Genomic DNA, 22,870 nt, shown 5'->3' with positions numbered 1-22,870 from the left:
CATGTGCTTAGAAACCAAAAGTATAAAATGTAAATGATGTAAACACATGTTGGTTGTCAAGACACGTCTTTATGTGTTTGGTCACTTTATGAAACAACTTTTAATACAGTCTAGCTTACTGTAACATACTACTACCCAAGCCCATAAGAGAGGAGACCTCGATATGTCAATTCTACACATTTTCCCTCCTATTTATCCAAAGAACAAATGTCATAACTGTAAAGCCCAAATGAACAGCTTGGATTGCCTATATATATGGTGAACCTGATTTCAAAATTTTCATAGCCTATCACTCTTAAAAATATTTTAATATGACAACTTCCATTTCTTCTTCACTCTTACCATCGATTGTTGTGGATGTTAGTAGCAACAAGCAAGATGTTATACGCCACACTGTGAATTTTAGTGCTAGCATGTGGGGGGAGCAGTTTCTTACACCTGATGAGGTTTTTCTGTCACTACATGATTGCTTAATTAATTGTTCATTTATAATAAGAAAATCATCTTTAAATTAAGTTATTTTTTAGGTGCAACTAGAAGATTTAGTGATGGAGAAACAAGTTATTGAAGAGCTTAAAGAAAAAGTAAGAAAAGAGCTAATTGTCAAAGCTTCTTCAAATGCATCGATGCTACATAAGAAGTTGATGGAACTTATTGACGCAGTCCAACGCCTTGGCGTTGCCTATCATTTCGAAGAGGAGATCGAGGAAGCCTTGCAACATATCTATGTTACGTATGGCAAAAAATGGACCGATCAAAATAACCTACAAAGTATCTCTCTTTGGTTTCGACTCCTTTGACAACAAGGCTTCAATGTTTCATCAGGTATGTAGTTACAACTTACAAGTTTATTAATGCCTCTTAACTCCTTCTCAACAATACTTGAACATGATATGATATCTCACACCTCCAATAAGATAACTATCGATATCACTACATAAAAGGTAAGAAGCTTAATGTCAATATGTATGGATCCGTTTTCTCCTTTACATATTTTATTAAACATCAAACCATGGGCGTACTCTTTGATCATGGGGTCTACCGCTTCGATGGAAAAAAAAATATATAGTGCTATATATACGTTAAAATTTTGATTGACCCCTAACAAATTTTAACTGCTACCCATTGAAATTTAAAGACCAAGAAAAACCAAATTATAAATTTATAATTTAACAAATATAAATCTAATATAAATAATGAAGCCCAATTAAACGCTCGTATAATTTTATAAACATCTAATATAAATATTTAAACCCACAAATATACCAATAAGAAAACTAGGTCCATGTGATGTGAATAGTTAAATATTTTAAGCCTGTTTTTTCTATATTTCCTTTCTGAATAGTAACTGGTACACTTTTCCTACTCTTAAACTACACCAAAAGAATAATGCACCACCATGCCATAATTTTAAACCTTCAACACCCAGTCTCACACCCGGCTAAGGCTGGAATTGTTTAAACCTAAATAATTAGGTTCCAAGTGAAATATAATGTGTCAGATTTTGCCATATATGATGATGAACATCTAGTGAAATACGATGGCTAACTATATATATATATATATATATATATATATATATATCTTCTCAATTATGTTAAATTTTATCTTTATATTTATTGTTTTTTTATTTATATTTAGGCTTTTGTCACTAGATTATTGTTCATTTGTTTAGTGGATTATATTATTGATTGCTTGATGGTGATTTATCAATGCTTGATTATTTAAATTTTACTGGGTATTAATAGTAAATAAAGTATTAGATTAAGCTTTAATCACTAGGATATAGCATCTACAACAAAAAACTCATACAAACCGACATATTATCGCCACATCATATTCCTAACTTTTCTCAAAAATATAATTTCTTTCACAACAACAAACCTACGCAAACCTAATTAAAAACATTAAATGTGTATATGTATAATATATATGTGTGTGCATGTGAGAGGGGATGTAACATCAAAAGTTCATTGAAAGTTTGTTGTAGATGTGTGTGCATGTGAAAGTGTGTGTGTGTGCATGTGAGAAGGGGTGTCACATCACAAGGAAGATTCCCACCTAAACCTTTGTTGGGTTTTATAATGGATTATCAAAGTTCAAGTTAACCATATTTAACATGAAAACGCAACGGAAGCTTAGATTTTATAACTTGTTATGAACATACCATTATGTTAAATCTAAAACCCAATGAACAAGGATCAAAATTACAAGAACAAGATGCTCACAAAATGTAAATTGTACCTTCTTCTACCTTTAGAAGAACAAGTAAGTTGTTGAAGATGATGGTGGATGAATGGCAAGCCTCCAAAGAAGAAGACCTCAAGAGTGTGATACCCAAGCTATTTGTGACAACACCAAGTTGTTTGCTAGGATTTATGAACACTTTAACAAGCTCACAATGCTCTCAAAATTCTGCTCAAGTGAGCCGTGAATATTGAGAGAGAGATGGATGATTTTCTTGATTCAAAATTTTTAATCATAATGCCCAAGTCAAGACCCAAATGCATGTAATCTTATTGGAGATGTATAAAGTTGTCATCACATGGAGACAAAGTTTTGATTGGACCAAAACCCCCACCCACATGGGGTGGCCGGTTATGTTAATTATTTTTTTTTTTTTTTTTTTTTTTATTTATTTTGTTTTAACCATTTAAAACCATCTCCATTCATTTTATAAAACTTAATTATATAAAATGTACATGTATTTACATAATTATTTAACCAATTAAATAATTAATTTATATAAACAAATTATCCAGATAATTTATTTAAATCCTCAAGTGTGTTTGTTTAGAAAACCAATTTTCTAAACACGTAGTGTTCGGTATTCGTTTAAATGATCAAATCATTAAAAGAATACATTTGGTGTTGTCTAGCTTGTTATTGGGTATGACCCGACTTGGATCAAACACAGTTAGCCACATTAGTTTAAGTATGTGTCTCGGGCATACGTAATTCCAACAATCTCCCACTTGCACGAGATACATAGAAAATTAATGCAAGTGCTGAATACCGCCTAACAACAGTTCACCACCCCTAATGTGTTTGACGAAGTGCCATTCAATAACATCATCCCTTCAAGTCCCTTACTTGATATGATTTAGGTGAATCTATCATTATATCCCTTTGTTACTAGATGTCATGTTGGATCTAAGAGACATAGGCGATCATTCTCTTTACAATTCAACTTTATCAGGCTTTAGACATCTAAACTCTCAACACATAAGAGGAACAAATTCCATCTTGACTGTATACGCCTCTCACTATCACTTTATACTCCACCTGAGCTCATCCTTATGTACCATCTTTTACGAATAGCGAAGGGGAGAGTCAAAGTGTAATACTTGGTGAAAATCAAGACCCAGTATACATCTCAGGTCTAAGGATAATATGAAATTCTCCTTTACTCAAGATTACTAATGATCAAGTCAATTGACTCCATGTAGTAATATTGAGAGCGGGTCAGTCCAATATTTGTATCCCACAAATATCTATGAACTTTGGCAGCAATCCTATGCTCCATATTCATTCCTTATGAATATCCACCAATCCTAGTTCATAATAGTCTTGCTTCATATTTGTTCCCACAAATGTGATTGACTACGGACTTTTAGAATAAGATAACTTATTCATGGATTAAACATGCAAAATTAGAATTTAACTCAAGATTCCATAATCATATAAAAGAGTTAAATTACAAAAGTCTTTTAAACTTTAATACAAAATAGATCAAATCCAATTACTAGAATATCGAAGTCCTAAGCCACTCGCATGACGCTCATGTTTCGGTCTTTCTAGGAGCTTCGTGAATGGATCCGCAAGATTTTGATCAGTTCCAACTTTGCGAATACATATCTTTCCCTTTTCAACTTCATCCCTTATGTAGTTGAATCTCCGCTCTATGTGCCTTGTCTTTTGGTGCGAACGAGGTTCCTTGATTTGTGCAATCGCACCCTCGTTGTCACAAAAGATTTCTAGGGGGTCTTGAATGGAAGAGACTACCCCTAGATCAGTAATGAATTTCTTCAACCATGCAGCTTCCTGAGCTGCCAATGAAGCGGCGATGTATTCTGATTCTGTAGTGGACAATGCTACCACTTCCTGTTTTGAGCTCTTCCAAGAGACAGCTCCTCCATTAAGAGTGAACACATACCCAGATTGTGATCGAGAATCATCTCGATCAGTTTGGAAGCTCGCATCCGTGTAACCTTTTATAGCGAGTTCCTCCTCACCAGATCCATATATCAGAAACATATCCTTAGTTCTCCTAAGGTATTTCAATATGCTCTTAACAGCCATCCAATGACTGTTTCCTGGATTCTGTTGGTATCTGCTTGTCATGCTCAAAGCGCATGACACATCCGGTCTAGTACATATCATCGCATACATGATGGATCCTATAGCAGAAGCATATGGGATTTGTTTCATCGTCTCTTGCTCACCCTTTGAGCTTGGACATTGAGCTGAACTCAATATGGTCCCTCTTTGAATAGGTACAAAACCTTTCTTGGAGTTTTCCATCTTGAACCTTTTCAAGATCTTATCAATGTATGTACTTTGGTTCAAACCTATCAAGCGCCTTGACCTATCCCTATAGATCTTTATTCCCAAAATATAGGCAGCTTCACCAAGATCCTTGATGGAAAATCTACTTCCAAGCCAAGCCTTAACGCTTTCCATGGTTGGAATGTCATTTCCAAATAGTAGAATGTCATCGACATACAATACTAAGAAGGTAATTATACTCCCACTAGCTTTCTTATACACACAAGCCTCATCAGCGTTCTTGATGAATCCAAAACTTTTGATTTCTTCATCAAAACGATGATTCCAAGTTCTAGATGCTTGTTTCAATCCATAGATTGATTTCTTTAACTTGCATACTTTATTAGGATGTTTTGGATCGACAAAACCTTCAGGCTGAACCATATAGACATCTTCCTCAAGATATCCATTTAGGAAAGCGGTCTTGACATCCATTTGCCAAATTTCATAATCATAATGTGCAGCTATGGCAAATAATATCCTAATAGACTTCAGCATTGCCACAGGCGAAAAAGTTTCATCATAATCAACCCATTGAGTTTGAGTGAAACCTTTAGCTACAAGTCTTGCTTTATAAGTATCCAAGTTTCCATGCATATCAGTTTTTCTTTTGAAAACCCACTTACTTCCAACAGCTTTGGAGTTGAGTGGTAGTTCAATCAATTCCCAAACTTGGTTGTCATACATGGATTGCATCTCAACGTTCATGGCTTCAAGCCATTTGTCACAATCATTCTTGGACATTGCATCACGGTATGTGGTTGGTTCATCCGAATCTACCACGTAGCAACCTTCTACAAAAAATCCATATCTTTCAGGTGGATTGCTAACTCTACCAGATCTGCGAACGTTTTGTGTGTTTTGATCAACCACTTGATCACTTTCAACAACCTCTTGTTGAGTGCTAGTATCAACCAATTGTGTATCATCTTGTGATTCTTGATCCTCATCAAATTTCACTGTTCTACTATTAGTTCCTTCCTCAAGGAACTTAGTTTCCAAGAACTTACCCTTTCGAGCAATAATAACATTTTGCTCACTAGGATCGTAAAAGTAATATCCTAAATCATCTTTAGGATAACCTATAAAGATACACTTAGTGGATCGGACTTCTAATTTGTTTGGGGTGTATTGCTTTACATAAGCTTCACAACCCCAAACTCTTAAGAATGATAGCGATGGAGCTTTTCCATGCCATACTTCAAAAGGTGTCTTCTCCACTTTCTTGGTTGGAGCCATATTCAATATGCGAACAGCGGAAAGTAAAGCATAGCCCCAAAATGATAGAGGTAAAGTGCTTCTAGCCATCATCGATCGAACCATATCTAATAGGGTACGATTTCTCCTTTCAGACACACCATTATGTTGTGGTGTTCCAGGTGGAGTAAGTTGTGAAATAATTCCACAACTCTTAAGATGATCTTGAAAAACACCACTTAGGTATTCACCTCCTCTATCACTACGAAGTACTTTGATTGTGGTCTTGAGTTGTCTTTCTACTTCAGTTTTGAAGTCTTTGAACATTTCAAAAGCTTCATCTTTGTGTTTCATTAAGTACACATAACCATATCGACTATAATCGTCAATAAAGGTAATGAAGTATCTTTCACCATTCCTAGTCATTGGTCTAAAAGGACCACATACATCCGAATGTATGATACCCAATAATTCTTTTGACCTTTCAAAAGTTTTATTAAAGGGTTGCTTTGTCATTTTGCCTTGTAAACAAGATTCACATACATCAAATGAATCATACTCATTTGTTTCTAGAATACCACTCTTGCGAAGAGTTTGCATGCGATTCTTGCTTATATGTCCAAGGCGACAATGCCAAAGATAGGGATCACCCAAGTCCTTCTTGAGTTTCTTGGTGTTGACATTATACATTGAACTACTATGTGATATACCACTTTGATCTATTTCATATATACCATTCATGGGTATAGCTTTAAAATAAAATATGCCATTCATCAAAACATGAATATCATAATCCATAAATTTAAAATCAAAGCCACATTGTTTTAAAAGGGACACGGAAATAATGTTTCTCCTTAACTTAGGAGCATACAAAACATTCTTCAAAATTACTTCCAAACCACTTGGAAGCTTTAACAAGTAGTCTCCTTGGGCTTGGACTTCAACTCTTGCTCCATTGCCCATAAAGAGACTAATGTCCCCTTTGTTGAGTTGTTTACTTCTTTTGAACCCCTGCAACAAATTGCAAATGTGAGTTCCACATCCGGTATCAAGTACCCATGTATTTGAAGAAATAACATTTAGTTCAATATGTATAGTAAAGATAATACCTGAGGTATGCCCCGCATCCCTCTTATCTTTTAACGCATTGAGATAGGTCGGACAATTCCTTTTCCAATGACCTATCTCTCCACACTCAAAGCATGGATCTTGCGCCGCAACCTTTTGCTTTTTTTCCTTCGGTTTGATGGGCGTGATGGCTTTCCTCTTTCCCTTTCCTTGGACGTGGCCCTTGCCCTTAGCAACACTTGCTTTGGGGTTGGAGTTATGTCCCCTTTTCCCTTCATTGATTGTTAGAACGGGTAAAACCCTTTTACCCATTCCCGCTTCGGCTGTTCTTAGCATTGCGTGAAGCTCACCAATGCTTTTGTCCCACCCGTTCATGTTATAGTTCATGACAAAGGTTTCAAACCTTTTGGTCAAAGAGTTGAGGATCAAATCCGTAGCCAACTCATTTGAGACGGGACAATTCAACCTACGAAGCTTTTCAATGTAGCTTTTCATCTTTAGGACATAAGATGAGACGCTTTGGGTTTCCTCCATACGACATGCATGAAACGCTCGAACCGTTTCGAAACGTTCCGCTCTAGCTTGTTGAAGGAACATTTCCTTCAATTGAGTTATCATGTCGTATGCCCCATGATGCTCGAAATCCTTTTGGATTTCGGGAATCATAGTCCCCAACATGAGGCAAGAGGCTTGCACCGAATCTTTGGTGTACTTGACCCAATCGTTATACGCCTCCTCATCTTCCACGTTAGGCTCATCGGGAATGGGATCGTCTAAGACATATGATATCTCTTCTTGTTTGAGAACTATTCTCAAGTTGCGATACCAATCCATAAAGTTATTATGGTTTAGACGATCCTTTTCAAGGATGGTTCTTAAGGATAGGTTACGGGTGTTATGGGTAGAGGTGTTTGCATTGTTAGCGGCCATCTACAAAATTTAACAAAGTTTTATTTTAGTATTATAAACAATTTAATTATTAATACCCTTTTATTCCAAATTTTAAAATAATAATTAAATTCTAGAATCCAACGATAAATCAAATTTCGGTTAGGTGACCTTTATCCCGTTATTTGATTTAACAAGGTAGTCAATCTTGACAATTGCAACCCTTTGCAACTTCTAGAGGTATGGGACCATTCGAAATCCTTATTTCGTGTTGGCATGTTAATCCCATCAACACCATTGGATCCCCATGCTTAGGTGACCTTTATCACATGGTTTCCAATTCAAGTCGTCCTACTTGTATAAACATGTAAGATTAACATACAAGTGGTTAGGTGACCTTTATCCCACAAATATGTTAATATTACCCTAAGTATATTAGTTTGCTCAAAATGGTTAGGTGACCTTTATCCCATTTAAAGTTCCCTAATACGTTAAGTGTCATACAAAAGGATGGTGTAAGACTTGTTTCCTTGGTAATTATGAAAAAGGGATTTTAAGTTTTCCAATATTCTAGTTTGAAAAACATTATGCCATATCCTAACATGCATTTAGTAATATGGCGATTTTGAAAACCAATTTTCAAGGTTCAAGTTATAATAAAACCAATTTTATTATATGTGAGTAATCGCTTAGTTTTAATAAACCCATTTAATTAAACTAATTGACGCGATATTACCAAATATATATTAGAACCCGTTTTATGCTTGTTGTCGTTCCTATGTGACGGTTTGGATATCCTAATATCTATCAACCACACATTACAATAAGTAAAACAAACAACCAAGCAAACACATGCAAAATATAGTCATAACCGAGAACCGCTAAGTTTGACCATACTTGTTAGCCGAAACAAGTATAGGTCATAAGTCACACCTAAGGGACAAAACATGACACAAGGATGGAATGTTGACTCCCACTTGACCTTGCATCCAAATGCTTCAAGTATCCTTTCCAAGTTGTTGTGTTCTTGTTGGGCTTGTTAATGGGCTCCAAACTTCCAAAAGTCTTCTTGGGCCCAAGAGTGAAATTTATGGGCCTAATGGGCTTGAATCCCATGATGGGCCGGTGAGGCCCAACAAGCCCAAAATTTCGGTCCAAGGCCCAAATCCACCAATTCTTGCATCTTCAATTTTTACAAAATGTATCCTAATACATATTTTTCTAAAAAAAGAAAATGCAACTAATCTATTTATTACAAACCAACTTATGAATAAATAAATTACACAAGCCTAAGATTATGAATTATTACAACCATATTGAATAATAAACATAATCAACATACACAAACAACAATCAACACATCCAAGGTCTAGGTTTCGGTTATGACACATCCAAACATACCAAATGTTCTAAGCATGCAACCTAAGCAACCAATGCCCAAAATCACCAAATAAAATCGCCCCCCCCCCCCCCCCAAGAGGCTACGGCCCAAATATTTTTATTATTTTTTTTTTATTTTCAACATCCAAATGTTAATAATGGTTTCCTAAGATCTTTCATGCATGTCAAGATCTTACAAATCCATGAGGGGTAAAATCCACCAAAATTTCGGACCCCTTTTTCACCCATGAAAAACCCGAAATCTATGAACATGTAAGAAACATAAGTCCTTGTAACCGGCTCTTGATGCCATTGTTGGGTTTTATAATGGATTATCAAAGTTCAAGTTAACCATATTTAACATGAAAACGCAACGGAAGCTTAGATTTTATAACTTGTTATGAACATACCATTATGTTAAATCTAAAACCCAATGAACAAGGATCAAAATTACAAGAACAAGATGCTCACAAAATGTAAATTGTACCTTCTTCTACCTTTAGAAGAACAAGTAAGTTGTTGAAGATGATGGTGGATGAATGGCAAGCCTCCAAAGAAGAAGACCTCAAGAGTGTGATACCCAAGCTATTTGTGACAACACCAAGTTGTTTGCTAGGATTTATGAACACTTTAACAAGCTCACAATGCTCTCAAAATTCTGCTCAAGTGAGCCGTGAATATTGAGAGAGAGATGGATGATTTTCTTGATTCAAAATTTTTAATCATAATGCCCAAGTCAAGACCCAAATGCATGTAATCTTATTGGAGATGTATAAAGTTGTCATCACATGGAGACAAAGTTTTGATTGGACCAAAACCCCCACCCACATGGGGTGGCCGGTTATGTTAATTATTTTTTTTTTTTTTTTTTTTTTTATTTATTTTGTTTTAACCATTTAAAACCATCTCCATTCATTTTATAAAACTTAATTATATAAAATGTACATGTATTTACATAATTATTTAACCAATTAAATAATTAATTTATATAAACAAATTATCCAGATAATTTATTTAAATCCTCAAGTGTGTTTGTTTAGAAAACCAATTTTCTAAACACGTAGTGTTCGGTATTCGTTTAAATGATCAAATCATTAAAAGAATACATTTGGTGTTGTCTAGCTTGTTATTGGGTATGACCCGACTTGGATCAAACACAGTTAGCCACATTAGTTTAAGTATGTGTCTCGGGCATACGTAATTCCAACAACCTTAACTCCACAACAAGAGATTTGTGTCCTTCAAAGTTTGCATCGCTACGTAGATCCAAATCTAGGGAAAATGAGCTTGTTGTATATGTTCTTAGTGAACGTCTGTTTCTTTCATGTGTACTTTAGAAAATATAATTCGGTTTACCTCCTTTTAATGTGACGTGACCCGACTGGTCTATAACCAACTGTTTTTTTTATCGTACAACCGACACCCAAATTATTTCTGACCATGTAAAATAATTTTTCTACATCGAAAACTCATTAATTATTCCTTTTGTCCTAGCTGGGACTTAGAACCCACAACACATGGTTGGTGGGGCTCTGTTGCCATCAAAGAGCTACATTAGTTTCCTGGTGTTTCTCTCATGTGGGACTCAAGCACTAATATGAGGGTTGCATGTTACAGGAATATTCAAGAACCATATGGATGATAAGGGAAATTTTAAGGAATCTTTATGTGAAGATGCTCAAGGAATGCTTGCTTTGTACGAAGCATCATATATGAGGGTGGAAGGTGAAAAGGTACTAGATGATGCCCTTGAGTTCACCAAAACTCACCTTGCTATCATAGCAAAGGATCCTTCTTGTGGCTCTTTATTAAGAACCCAAATACAACAAGCGCTAAAGCAACCACTCCGGAAAAGGTTGCCAAGGGTAGAGGCCGTACATTACATGCCTATTTATCAACAAGAAGCTTCTCACAATGAGGTCCTTTTGAAGCTTGCAAAGTTGGATTTTAATCTGCTTCAATCAATGCATAAGGAGGAACTTAGACAACTTTGCAAGTACGTAATATACAAATAACGCACGTTTATTTGTTAATAAATAATCTTTAACTTAATCAAGCTACGCAAAGATACTAATCCGTTATAGAGTGTTTCAATATGGCTAATAACTCATATTAATTTGTTTTAGATAGTGGAAGGACTTGGACATGCAACAAAAACCACCGTATGTTCGAGACAGGTTGATAGAAGGCTATTTCTGGATACTAGGAGTCTATTACGAACCTCACCATTCTCGTACACGAATTTTCCTATTGAAAACTTCTATGTGGTTGATCGTTTTGGATGACACTTATGATAATTATGGTACTTATGAAGAACTCAAAATCTTACCGATGCTGTTGAAAGGTGCCTAATATGCATTAAATAATCCTTTGTATATATTAAAGTATACCCTCTAGTTTAATTGTTTTGTATAATCTTTTCTTGTTAATTGAATATAATCCAGATGGTCAATGAGCTACATTGATACACTTCTAGAATATATGAAACTAATATATCAAGAACTTTTGAGTCATCACCAAGAAATGGAGGAAGAACTTGAAAAGGAAGGAAAAGCATACCAGATTCCCTATGTGATTGAGATGGTATGTTAACTATATTATATAAATGTTTGTCTTGTCTAACTAGACAAATAATTTATGGTTGTACCATCCACTTATTTGGTGATACAGGCAAAAGATATTATTCGAAACAACCTATTAGAAGCCAAATGGTTAAAAGAGGGGTATATGCCAAGTCTGGAAGAGTACATGTCTGTTTCAATGATGACTTGTACCTACGGCGTGATGATAGCGAGAGCTTATGTTGGTAGGTCCGATAATTTGGTCAATGAGGATACCTTTAAGTGGGTCGCCACATATCCTCCTATTGTTAAAGCCGCATGTTTTGTTTTAAGACTAATGGATGACATTACCACACACAAGGTACTAAACACATAAATATAGACATTCAACTATTCTAGTTACAAAGTGTTTACGCTACAAAAGAACACACAATAACTCTACTTATGACATACAACTATTCTGGTAATATGTTGACTTCAAAAAAAATCTAGTTGCATAACTACTTTACTTATAAATATAATTACTATATTTGATATAAGACGAAAATTGAATGAAATATTACTGAACAATGAGACCATTCAATTAATTACTCAGTATTATTTACATAATTTTATATATAAGTTTTCTATTTGATAAATAAAAATAAAAATCAAATGAAACAATACTGAATGATGATACGGTTCAATTACTTGGTAATTAAGTGTCTCTTTCAACCATTGATGTCGCACCATTTATAGTATTCAGTTTCTTCAAGTGTTCAACTGATTTCGCACGATTAACTGGACTTGTATTATTCAACTGATTTGGCGCTCTTTGTTAATTCTATTGATTGAGTTCTTAATCTGCAATTGATTAGATGACTTATTGCCGCCACTCCCTACTCATCTTCACGGTCTCCAATTATGATGGTGATACACGTGCTAATAATGTGAAATGATTTATTTAGGAGGAACAAGAAAGAGGTCATGAATGCTATCAAAAGGAAACTGGTGCGTCCGAGAAAGAAGCGTGTGAATTTATATCAAATAAATTGTTGAAGATGCATGGAAAGTTATAAATAGACTCACTCCGGCCAACTGAAATCCCATTCCCTCTACTTACACCGATAATCAACTATGCGCGTGCGTGTGATCTCCTTTATAAAGTCAACGACGGCTACACACATGCCGGCAAAGAAACTATAAATCACATTAAATCTATCTTGGTCCACCCTGTACCTACTGAATATTCAATATCAAATACATGATGGTTGTTGGTGTTTACAAATATCATTGCTATACAATACTTTATGTTTAATTAGTTTGTTGCATGTGTGATAGGGTATGAATCTGACCATACGTGTAGTATGTTGTTCCCAGGTAAACACATAGAATATGTATTCTACTTATGTTATGATTTAGGTGTTTGGTAATGTAATTGTCGTTTTAATTTATGCTAATGAGTAATGAGTGATAGTTGATTCAATTCTAGATCCACCGGTTACCTATAAATACAGAAAATAACCGGGTTACTAGGGTAAAATAAATCTAAAAAAGAATTTGATTTATTTCTATTACTTTAAGGCTTCGAATTCAAGAAATATTTTTTTCGCCAACTAGTGCAACTTTTTTACTATTTTCGTTGTTTTTTGTAATCCACTACCCTTGAAAAAAATATAGTGCTATGTCAAAAGGCCAATAAAAAGCATTTATAGAATTATCTTTACTAGCATGGGCAATTAAGGTTTCGAATTCATAGGGAATCGGTGGAAAGTGCTACTATAGTTCATTGTTAACTAATGGATTATAGTAAGACAGACAGACGATATCAAACATTTTATAAATTGATTTGTCGGTGAAAACACGATTAGCATGTAACACATCAACCTTAGACGGATTATACACTAGAGCGGTACATGGATTGTTTCATTGCTCGTAGCACTATTTTAAAGTGAGAGTATATATTTATTGAATTTAAAATAGTCGCAAGTACATAATAATAATCCAAATAAACATTACATCGAAATAATAGCATAACATTATATTTAAATAATCCTAAAGGTCCAACTAGTTATCCTCGTCATCGCACATCATCGTATCAACATGTAGCAAGTTTAAAATGGTGACAATACTTCACCCTTGAAAATTGGGTTCATAAATATTATTTATTAATGTTAGTTGTGTACGGGACAAATAATTTGAAAATTGACTAATAAATTTTGAAAGTAAACATTTGTAATGAGACAAATAAAAAAGGAAATGTTGACACTTTTAATGAGACGGGGGAAATAATAAAAAAACATGCATAAAACTTAAAAATTAAGAAACAATCTATTAATAAATCCTTATATTATTAGCCATTAGAGCTTTCGAAAATAAAGTCCGTATACCTTTTAAAACTCAATTTTATGAAAGTTATGCAATAAACTGACTAATCATAACTCCTATCAATTGGATAATCACATTGACATGACTTGTAGATATCTTAACTTATTATTTACAAACATGCACATAAAGCTTTCCATATGACACCATTGGCTTCCTTCATCACCACCATCATCCCATTATTTGTGAGAAATATCAACTCCAAAAACACTATTGTGTCATCGGAAACAAACACACGGTGAGAACATGAAACCAAAACCCATAAATATAAATCCATTGAAAGTGTATTAAAATGGTATGCCACAATGCAATGGTGAAACTGTGTGGAGAGACATTTTTAGATTTGTAAAAATTTAAGAATGAACCTCGTGTGGCGTTTAATTTGTGTGGAACTTTTTACAATCGTCTTTTTTAAAGCACTAATTTAAAACAACCCCCAATACCAAACATTTCTCAGGCGAGATGTTAAACGTCTATACTGATTTTAACATTATTAATGAGGAAACACACCATTGTCGGAAAACATAACTAGCCAAATGAACGACAATCAAAGCATCCACACGTGAAAATATATAACACAACTAAGTTCAAACATACAATAACTGAAATACATTATTTCCAGCACATAACATGTTTGTGCTTCATTTAAGTTGTTGCATAAAGATGAAATCATGTTTATAAAGTCTTATGCTTTGTGGGTACAAGGAAAAGGGGATCTTTCTTTCTCAGAACCGAGGTACCCAGTTCTTCCGTGTTCAAATTTTCAATCGTCGTTCCATCAGGAAGCTTCCAATCAAACCAGTAAAGAAGGTTTCCGATCACGAACTCTAAATTACCTGGTGCTATGTTCTTTGCTGGGCAGGATCTTCGCCCCCCTCCAAACGGAAGCATCTCAAATCTATCGGTTCCAAAATCAGCATCAGGATTGGCAGTAAACCTCTCTGGATAGAACTCATTTGCATTCTCCCCCCATATGCTTGTGTCTCTTGCTAGCCCCCAAGCATTTATTGGGGAAATTTCGTATAAAACCCGGAAATCTGAGAGGCGTGATAGCACTTTCAGATCAAATTATTTCGGTGGTTCACCCGAATAATTTAATCGGATACAACTCAGAGAATTTTGAACAACTAGTATAATTTTGAGTGGATTGATTGAACCAAAAAAAAAAATTATAATAATAATTATATATGACCAAAAACATGAACGAATCTCATACGGGGAAAAACTGCCAATGGCAGTTGAAAACGGTTTCCCAACCGTTTTTGTGAGGGAAAAATAATTTCGAAAGTAAACGTTAATTATTTAAAAATTCAAAATCTAATGAATTTTTAACATAACAATATTAACGAAAATAAATTTTTTCCAAGCTGACCTGGCAGCTCGCCCCCAGCCAGGGGCGCCGCCCCTTGGACCCTGCCAGGGGCTGCCGCCCCTTGGACCCTGCTACCGGGGCCTTGGATCCCCCGTTCGGGATTCCAACCGAACACTCGGAATTATAATAACTCAAACAAGCGTGCCGCCCGCACCTCCTAACTTGTTTGATCCCGATTACACTAAAATATCTAACAACATTGACTAGAACAACAGTACCAGGAAACACATCATATCCACTAACTTTAGTATGTTTTAAGCATGCGTGTGGAATCAAGTACGGGGCAGGCGTGTGCAATCTTAGTGACTCCTTGACAACCATTTTCAAGTACACCATTTTTGAGGTATCTAGTTCTTCTACCTTTTGTATTTCTCCCGCACAAGTTCGGATTTCACTCTGTAGTTTTTCCATCACTCTCGGATCTTTAATGATCTCGAACATTCCCCATATCAAAGCCACAACAGTTGAATCAATTCCCCCAGTAATTATATCCTGAAATATTAGTTAAGCATTTAATTTAATCTTTACAAAAGAAATGTAACAAAACAAATGGTTTACCATCATAAGAGCTTTTAAATCGGCATAACTCGGTCGACAGCCAGAAGCATTTTCTTTGGAAGCCATGTCAAGTACAGTATGTACAAAATCTTTGTCTTCGTCACTTATTTCTTCCACCTTATTTTTTCGATGCTCGTCAATGATTGTATCGATGAATGTATCAAGATTTCTAAAGCCATCATCCAGCCTACGATTCCATCCACTAAGTTGGTCAATAAAATAACCTAACCATGGAAAAGAATCACCAACGGATCCATTTAGTAATCGGATGGTTTCGTCAAGCATAAAATCTAACGATGGACCCTTTAGCAGTTGGTCCACATAGCTCTTACCAAATGCCACCTTACACACCTTATTTTTTACTATCTCTAAGAACATACTACTTAAATTTACCTCCATGTTTGGTGGATTTGACGAAAGAGAATGGACGACGCTCTCCATCTCTGTCACCAACACATGATTAGTCAATTTAGCTCTCTTCAGACCGAGAAACTCAGTCACCAAAAGCTTGCGCATTTCCCTCCAGTGATCGCTGTGTGGCGAGAAGGCAGCATCATTATAATTGTACGTAAATCGTTTGGTAGCCTGGAAACGTCCACGGGAACAAAAATTGTGATCTTGAGTTTTCAAGACTTCTTTGGCCGTGTCAGGAGAAGAGATGACAAGGAAGGGTTGTGAACCAATATTGATTTGCATAACGGGGCCATATTGTTTCGAAAGTTGCCAAAGGGCCTCATGACGAGGCTTACCGAGCAGCTGGTGAACGTTTCCGAGTATGGGAAGCTTTGGAGGGCTTGGGGGAAGCTTTGCCTTGGATGAACTAGTATAGGTTAGAGTAGTGTATATGAATGTGCAGAGAATGGAGAGGCTTAGTATGGTTGTAAGAGGCCATTCATTGAAGATGTCCATGTTATTAATTGGTTTTAATTTGGTATTCCAACTTACTCCTATGTCACTTTATATATACAAGGGAAGGAAAATCACTAGAATATATATCACTGTGATCATCATTCTTACCCCCATCCAACTTTATTTCAACCAGGTAACCAAACCCGCCGTCACGACACAAATTTGGTTGGTATTGATTAAGTTCGTTACACAATGACACTAGATAAAATAAATAAACATGTGAAGGCCTAAAACATTAATATCAGCTTATTGATTAAGCAGCTTGCATTTGGTTGGTATTGGTTAGGTTCGTACCGGAACTAGAACTATACTCAATAAATAAATTAGTAAATGCCGAGAATAGTAGTGACACTCGTATAACTTATATACAAAAAGATAACATAATTAAATGACGTTTTTTGGTTGGTATAACACGGGTGGTTGATAAAACACTGCGATGCGGTGAAGAGTCGACACGAATTTTGTCGGAAGGTATTGGCTAGGTTCGTTACAGAATCAGAGTTAAAGACAAAATAGGATTTCTTGAAATTAACTTGTTTAGAACAAAAAATATAATGTTAAATGACATTTATTTGGTTGGTAAAACATGGGCGTCAAGGTGGCTAGTCGTTATTCGTTCGGTATCGGTTAGTTTTGTTACGATACTTATACCAAACCCAAAAGATAATTTGTCAAATTAAAAAAATAAAGCAAAAACAAAAATATAAACAAAGGCGTGCAACGGCGAGTCAACACGAATTGGTTTGTATCAATTAGGTTTGCTACGATATTTGAACTAAATTGAAAAAATAATGTCATCAAGTTATCATATTTTAAAGGAAAATAAGATTTAAATAGTCTCAGCTATAGGCTATTGGCAAGTAACAATCCCAACTAATTACGAGTTGACTGCTAATAGTCCTATCTTTTAGCATAATCGTTCAGCGACTAAAAAATCCCAATTATTGAGGTTGTTGGGATCCTAGTTTTGTTAATCGCGGGTCTTTGGGAGAAAATATGCTAAAAAAGGGTTTGTCAGCAGCCACCTATTTAGTTTGGACTGCTATTTATCAATAGTCCATAGTTGAGATTATATAAATCGAATTTAAAAAATAAACAAGGAAAACCAATTTGTTATGAATTATCATTAACAGTGACTATCCACATACATGTATGTCATAGTGTTATGGCTATTCATACACTTAACTTCTCTTAATAATTAATGTAATGAGCCGATATATAGAGAGTTTTCACTCATTATTCTCGTTCTCTCTATATTACTAATAGGTTCTAGTTATATCATAACATAATTAAATTGTTGAAAAAAATGCAGTGGAGGTTGAAAGGTTATAATAATGACTATGCTAACATTGAAGTTGCGTTATCCGGCTAAAGATTGGCATCCATGAAATTGAAGAAACTAGTTTTAGATATTTTATATTTTAAGAAGTGAATGTTTTTTTATCGTATGCTCAAATCCAACATTTAAGACCCACCCTTCGAGTTTGGGGCGTTTTATTCATTGTTTTTCCATACGTGCAAAATTAACTCTTATTAGACAACTTTGAGGCCAATTCTTTTTATTGTTAATACTAAAATCCCCTTGTGAGCCTTTGTAATTCTTCTTAAGAGAAAAAAATAAAAATTAAAATTAAAACTCTATACATATAGTCTCTGGGCTAGTATAAATCAAGTATTTGTTGTTTAAAAAAAAATTATACGTATTTATTATGAATTGTTTAAATCCGGAAGGACTTAATGCTATTATTAAAAAAAATGAGAAAAACGGGTTAAAATTGGCCATAGTCAGAAAAGAAATTGTTAGAAAAAAAGTAAAGTTCAGAAAAAAATAAAACATTAGTGGAAGAATATCCAATACAAAGTTACTTGAGTTTCAGCTTAGCTAGTTGAGGATCTCACCCATGTTATAATCTACGCCATTAGAAACTAACGAAGTTAAACCTAAGTTAATAGCAACCGATGAAAGAAAATAACATGAAAGTCTGGATTGTCCTCAACAATTTCTTTAGTTGAGACTGTTGTCGTTCAATATGTTATAGTTGAGATTATTTGACTTAAATAAACCTTATATTAATATAGATTGCTTTATGTTTTAAAATAAATTAGTGTGTTGTCATTTCATAGCAGAGGACTACAAGCCCTAGCCGGATCTAATTACCTTTAGCACTCCAAATTCATTGTCGTTGTTCGTACACCATTGTAGTAAAACTTAGGGTAGCTAGCCACACATGAGGTCTCGAAGTTCTAGGAATAAGCTCACCGGTGGTACCTAACAAAAGCCTGCTGCTTTAAGTGACAATTATCGTAGGTAAAATCAACCAAACGAGTGAAACTAAATCAAATGGTCTAACACCTAATTGATATCTTTCCCTAGGGGAGTGAGACGTTGCTAGGCATCTTTCGTTATCTACACCACAAAACTTTTGACAACGTTGCAAATAACATATAATCCTACAAACTCATACACTAAGGTAATATAGATCGTGTTTAAATATGATTTAAACGTAAGAATGCCTAGTCAAGATTATTTAAATTATTATATGACGCTATAATCCCAAATAAGGTGTATTATTTCTAAAAAATCTAGATTGTAAACATACTAGTGATTTACCCGTATAACCCTAGCGTTGAACCCTGCATGTTGGTAAAACCGGAGCGTTACAACGGGGAGTCGAATCGAATTTGGACATTATCGGATAGACTCATTACAATATAGACACCGTTGGTAAAACCTGAGCGTTAAAACCCAAAAAATAAACTGGTCAAGTTAACGTATAAAATATTAACATATAAAAAATAAACTATTCATCGTTTATTTGGTCGGTAAACTCGGGCAGTGAAAAAAACGTGCGTTTTCGGTCCCGGGTATTGAGGCGGTAAGTCGACACTAATGCGGTCGGGCACCATTAATTTGTTACGGAACGAGAGCTAAAAATTGGAAAACATATAAAAATTGAAGTGGACGGGTGGCGTCATTCGGTAAACTCGGGCTTTGGTAAAACCCGCGCGTTGTTAGTCTTAGACGTTGAGGCTATGAGTCTAAGCGAAATTAAAACTCGGGTTTCCGTCATGTTCGTTACCGTACCGAAATTAAAACAATAAAAAAACAAAATTGACGTTTGCTCAATTTTCGTTACGTCTGTTATTGTACAAAAGTAAAAAAAAACAAAATTGTGAAGACTAATAAGGTGTTAATCGGCACTTAGCGGTCCAATCGGCACTTATCGTCACCAAACTCCTTAATTATTATATATAATAATGCATTTACTGTTGAGGGCACTATTAAATTATTTAACAAAAAAACAGTAAGTATACCCAGTAAAATTTCACCAATAGCACAAATTTAAGCAATGTATGAAAAGGTGTGATGTAGGTAACACGTACATTTCATAGCATAGGACTACAAGCCCAAGCCGAATCTAATTAATTCTAGCCCTCCAAATTCATTGATGTTCATACACCATAGTAAAACTTAGTGTAGCCACACATGGGGTCTCTGATTTCTAAGTATAAGCTCACCAGTGGTACCTAACCAGAGCCCAATACTTTAATGCAGTTATCATAGTTATCATAGGTAGAATCAATCAAACGAGTAAAACTAAATCAAAAGGTCTAACACCTAAGTGATATCATTCCTAGGGGCAGTGAGGCATTGCTAGGCATATTTAGTTATCTACACACATAACTTTTGACAATGTCAAATAACTTATAATCCTACAAACTCATACACACTTACAAAAGTAATAGGCAAATTAGATTATAATAATGCAATTAACCAATATTAATCCCAACTTAGAAAAATAGTTTTCACAGGCCCCAACTTTCACATCATTTGCTTTCATTGGACCTTCGTTAAAAAAACTTAACGGCGTTAAGTTTTTTTTTTCCAAATTTCAAACTGATATTTTAGGGTTATTGATCGTTATAAGGACACGAGTCGATTGTTGTAAAACTTACCTCAAAACGGTGGTCCAAACGACTACAGGATGCTTCAATTTCGGTGTTTAAACTTTTAATTAACAAAAATCAAGTTGTTTGTAGCACCGTTTCAATTTAAGTTTTACATTAATCGATTCATTCTCATTTCGATCAAAATCCCTAAAAATCAATTTGAATTTTTGAAAAAACTTAACGCCGTTAGTTTTTTTTAATAGAGATCAATAACAACAAATAGTGTGAAGGTTAGGACCAGTGATAGTTATTTCTAAGTTGAAATTATTATCGACTAATTACATTAAGTTGGAGTTATTAAAATCTAATTTGACTTTTGTAGTTCACTTAACTCATATCAGTTCATATTAAACTAATTGTCGTATTTGGGCCATGTCTAGAGTTTTAATCATTAATATTAAAATATATATATTCAAAAAATAAAAAAAAACTATAAAGTTTTTTTTGTTTTATTATTATTATTATTATTATTTGTGCGAATTGTTTACCAAAAAACATTAGTTCAAATCATCATGTATGTTTTTCTTATATGTGGCTTTGTTGTTAAAGTTGCCTTAGAGCATATTTGTAGTGTTTGCTTATTGAATTAAGGGAATATTGAAATATATATGTGTTTTTAATTCAAAAAACATATGATATATGTAATTAAGTTAATAATTGTTTGTGTTTACGTGTCAAGTTATTCTACTAGAGAAAGAATAGAAAGAGTTTTAATAAAAAAAAATCTTTAATAAAAAATAATGAAAAATTAATAAAAGAAATAATAACTCAAAACTTAATAAAAAAATGAAAAATGTAAACATAAATATGTTTCCACCGTCTTTCACATTCTAAACAAAAATATGTCTTTCAATTATCATTGTGTTTTATATTTATTTTCAACATTATTATATCTTTTTTTATATCATATTGTGTTATATTATTTAACCGACAGGTACAACTTATTCCAACCCAAACCCGTCACAAATCGACAATAATAATAACAATGATAATAATAATAATAATAATAATAATAATAATAATAATAATCCAATTTCCCGATCCATTCCGCCATGGGAGGCCACGGAGGTCTAAACATCCTTCCACAGAAGCGATGGAACGTATACAATTTCGACAACCGCGAAAAAGTCCGTAAAGACGAAGAACAAGCCGCTAAACAAGAACAGATCAGCCGCGAACAATCTCGCAAACGCCACACCGAGCATCGTATCCAACAGCTCCGTCAAGCTCGCGGCTTGGCCCCGGCTTCATCTGAGCCGGTTCCATTACCAGAAGCCAAGCCGGATCCATTACCAGAAGCCGATCCCGAGCCGAAGTCTAGACATATTAATTTGTTCGAAGGAATTAGGTTTCTGGATCCAGTTGTGATTAATAATAATAAGCGAAAGATGTCATCTGGAGATGATAAACAGTTAAAGAGGATGAAGAAGGAGGTGGAGGCGGCAAAGGCGGTGTTACCGGAGGACGAGAAGTATCGGTTAGGGTACGGAGTGGCTGGGAAAGGCGTAAAGGTGCCGTGGTACTTGGAGAAGCGAGTAAGCGGTGATGAAGGAGTCGGTGGTGGGGGTAATGGCGATGAGTGTGGTTCGGAGACGGTAACAAAGAGTAATAGGAAAAAGAGTGTGGAGGAGTTGAGAGAAGAGAGGTTGAAGAGAGAGGGGAGGGAGAAGGAACGGAAACGGGCGTTGGTGAGACAGAAGGGGCGCCATGAGGCGGTGGCTCGGAATGGAGGATATTCGAGAAGGTAAAATACTAAGTACATAATAATACTTTGATGTTGTTAATAAGTATATTGATAAATTTGGATTGAGTAGAGTTAAGCTTTTTAGTTTTTAAGTAATTTTAGGCTGTTTGATTGTAAGGAAAGTTTATAACTTCACTTGTGTACTCGTTATCGTTACTAAGAGACAGAAGCCCATGACTTTTATGAAAAATATCGATTAGTGTCATGTGTGATAAATATCGTTTTCAGGTTTGTTTTACTAATTACTTGCTTGAAAGTTGAAACAAATATGCATTGATAACTAAGCAGTTAATGCGGAAAAATATCGGATATCGGTCAAGGACCGATATT

General features: G+C 34.9%; 2 protein-coding genes and 1 pseudogene across 3 annotated transcripts; 2 read left to right on the top strand and 1 right to left on the bottom strand.

Moving 5' to 3' along the window:
• The first annotated feature begins 271 nt into the window (after positions 1–271).
• Positions 272–12,909, top strand: LOC143563557 ((E)-beta-farnesene synthase-like; annotated as a pseudogene). Its single transcript, XR_013140689.1, has 7 exons — positions 272–446; positions 528–825; positions 10,699–11,081; positions 11,212–11,425; positions 11,526–11,664; positions 11,752–12,003; positions 12,590–12,909. The product of XR_013140689.1 is annotated as a (E)-beta-farnesene synthase-like (transcript).
• A 1,702-nt stretch (positions 12,910–14,611) lies between these two features.
• Positions 14,612–16,849, bottom strand: LOC143563558 (parthenolide synthase-like). The gene is made up of 3 exons (XM_077051071.1): positions 15,937–16,849; positions 15,582–15,870; positions 14,612–15,013 (listed from the first exon to the last, which is right to left on the bottom strand). The coding sequence occupies exons 1-3, from the start codon at positions 16,843–16,845 to the stop codon at positions 14,682–14,684; spliced, it is 1,530 nt and encodes a 509-aa protein (XP_076907186.1). The 5' UTR covers positions 16,846–16,849; the 3' UTR covers positions 14,612–14,681.
• Positions 16,850–21,816: 4,967 nt separating this feature from the next.
• Positions 21,817–22,544, top strand: LOC143563545 (uncharacterized). The gene has a single exon (XM_077051062.1). The coding sequence runs from the start codon at positions 21,849–21,851 to the stop codon at positions 22,542–22,544; it is 696 nt and encodes a 231-aa protein (XP_076907177.1). The 5' UTR covers positions 21,817–21,848.
• Positions 22,545–22,870: the final 326 nt, after the last annotated feature.

This window comes from Bidens hawaiensis, unplaced genomic scaffold, assembly GCF_021521415.1.
Source record: "Bidens hawaiensis isolate Kalapana, Puna unplaced genomic scaffold, B.hawaiensis_p1.1 tig00021498_1, whole genome shotgun sequence".
In the NCBI taxonomy this organism is placed as follows: domain Eukaryota; kingdom Viridiplantae; phylum Streptophyta; class Magnoliopsida; order Asterales; family Asteraceae; genus Bidens; species Bidens hawaiensis.
Note: the sequence above shows the minus strand (reverse complement) of the source record. Positions and strands in the feature narration are given on the sequence as shown.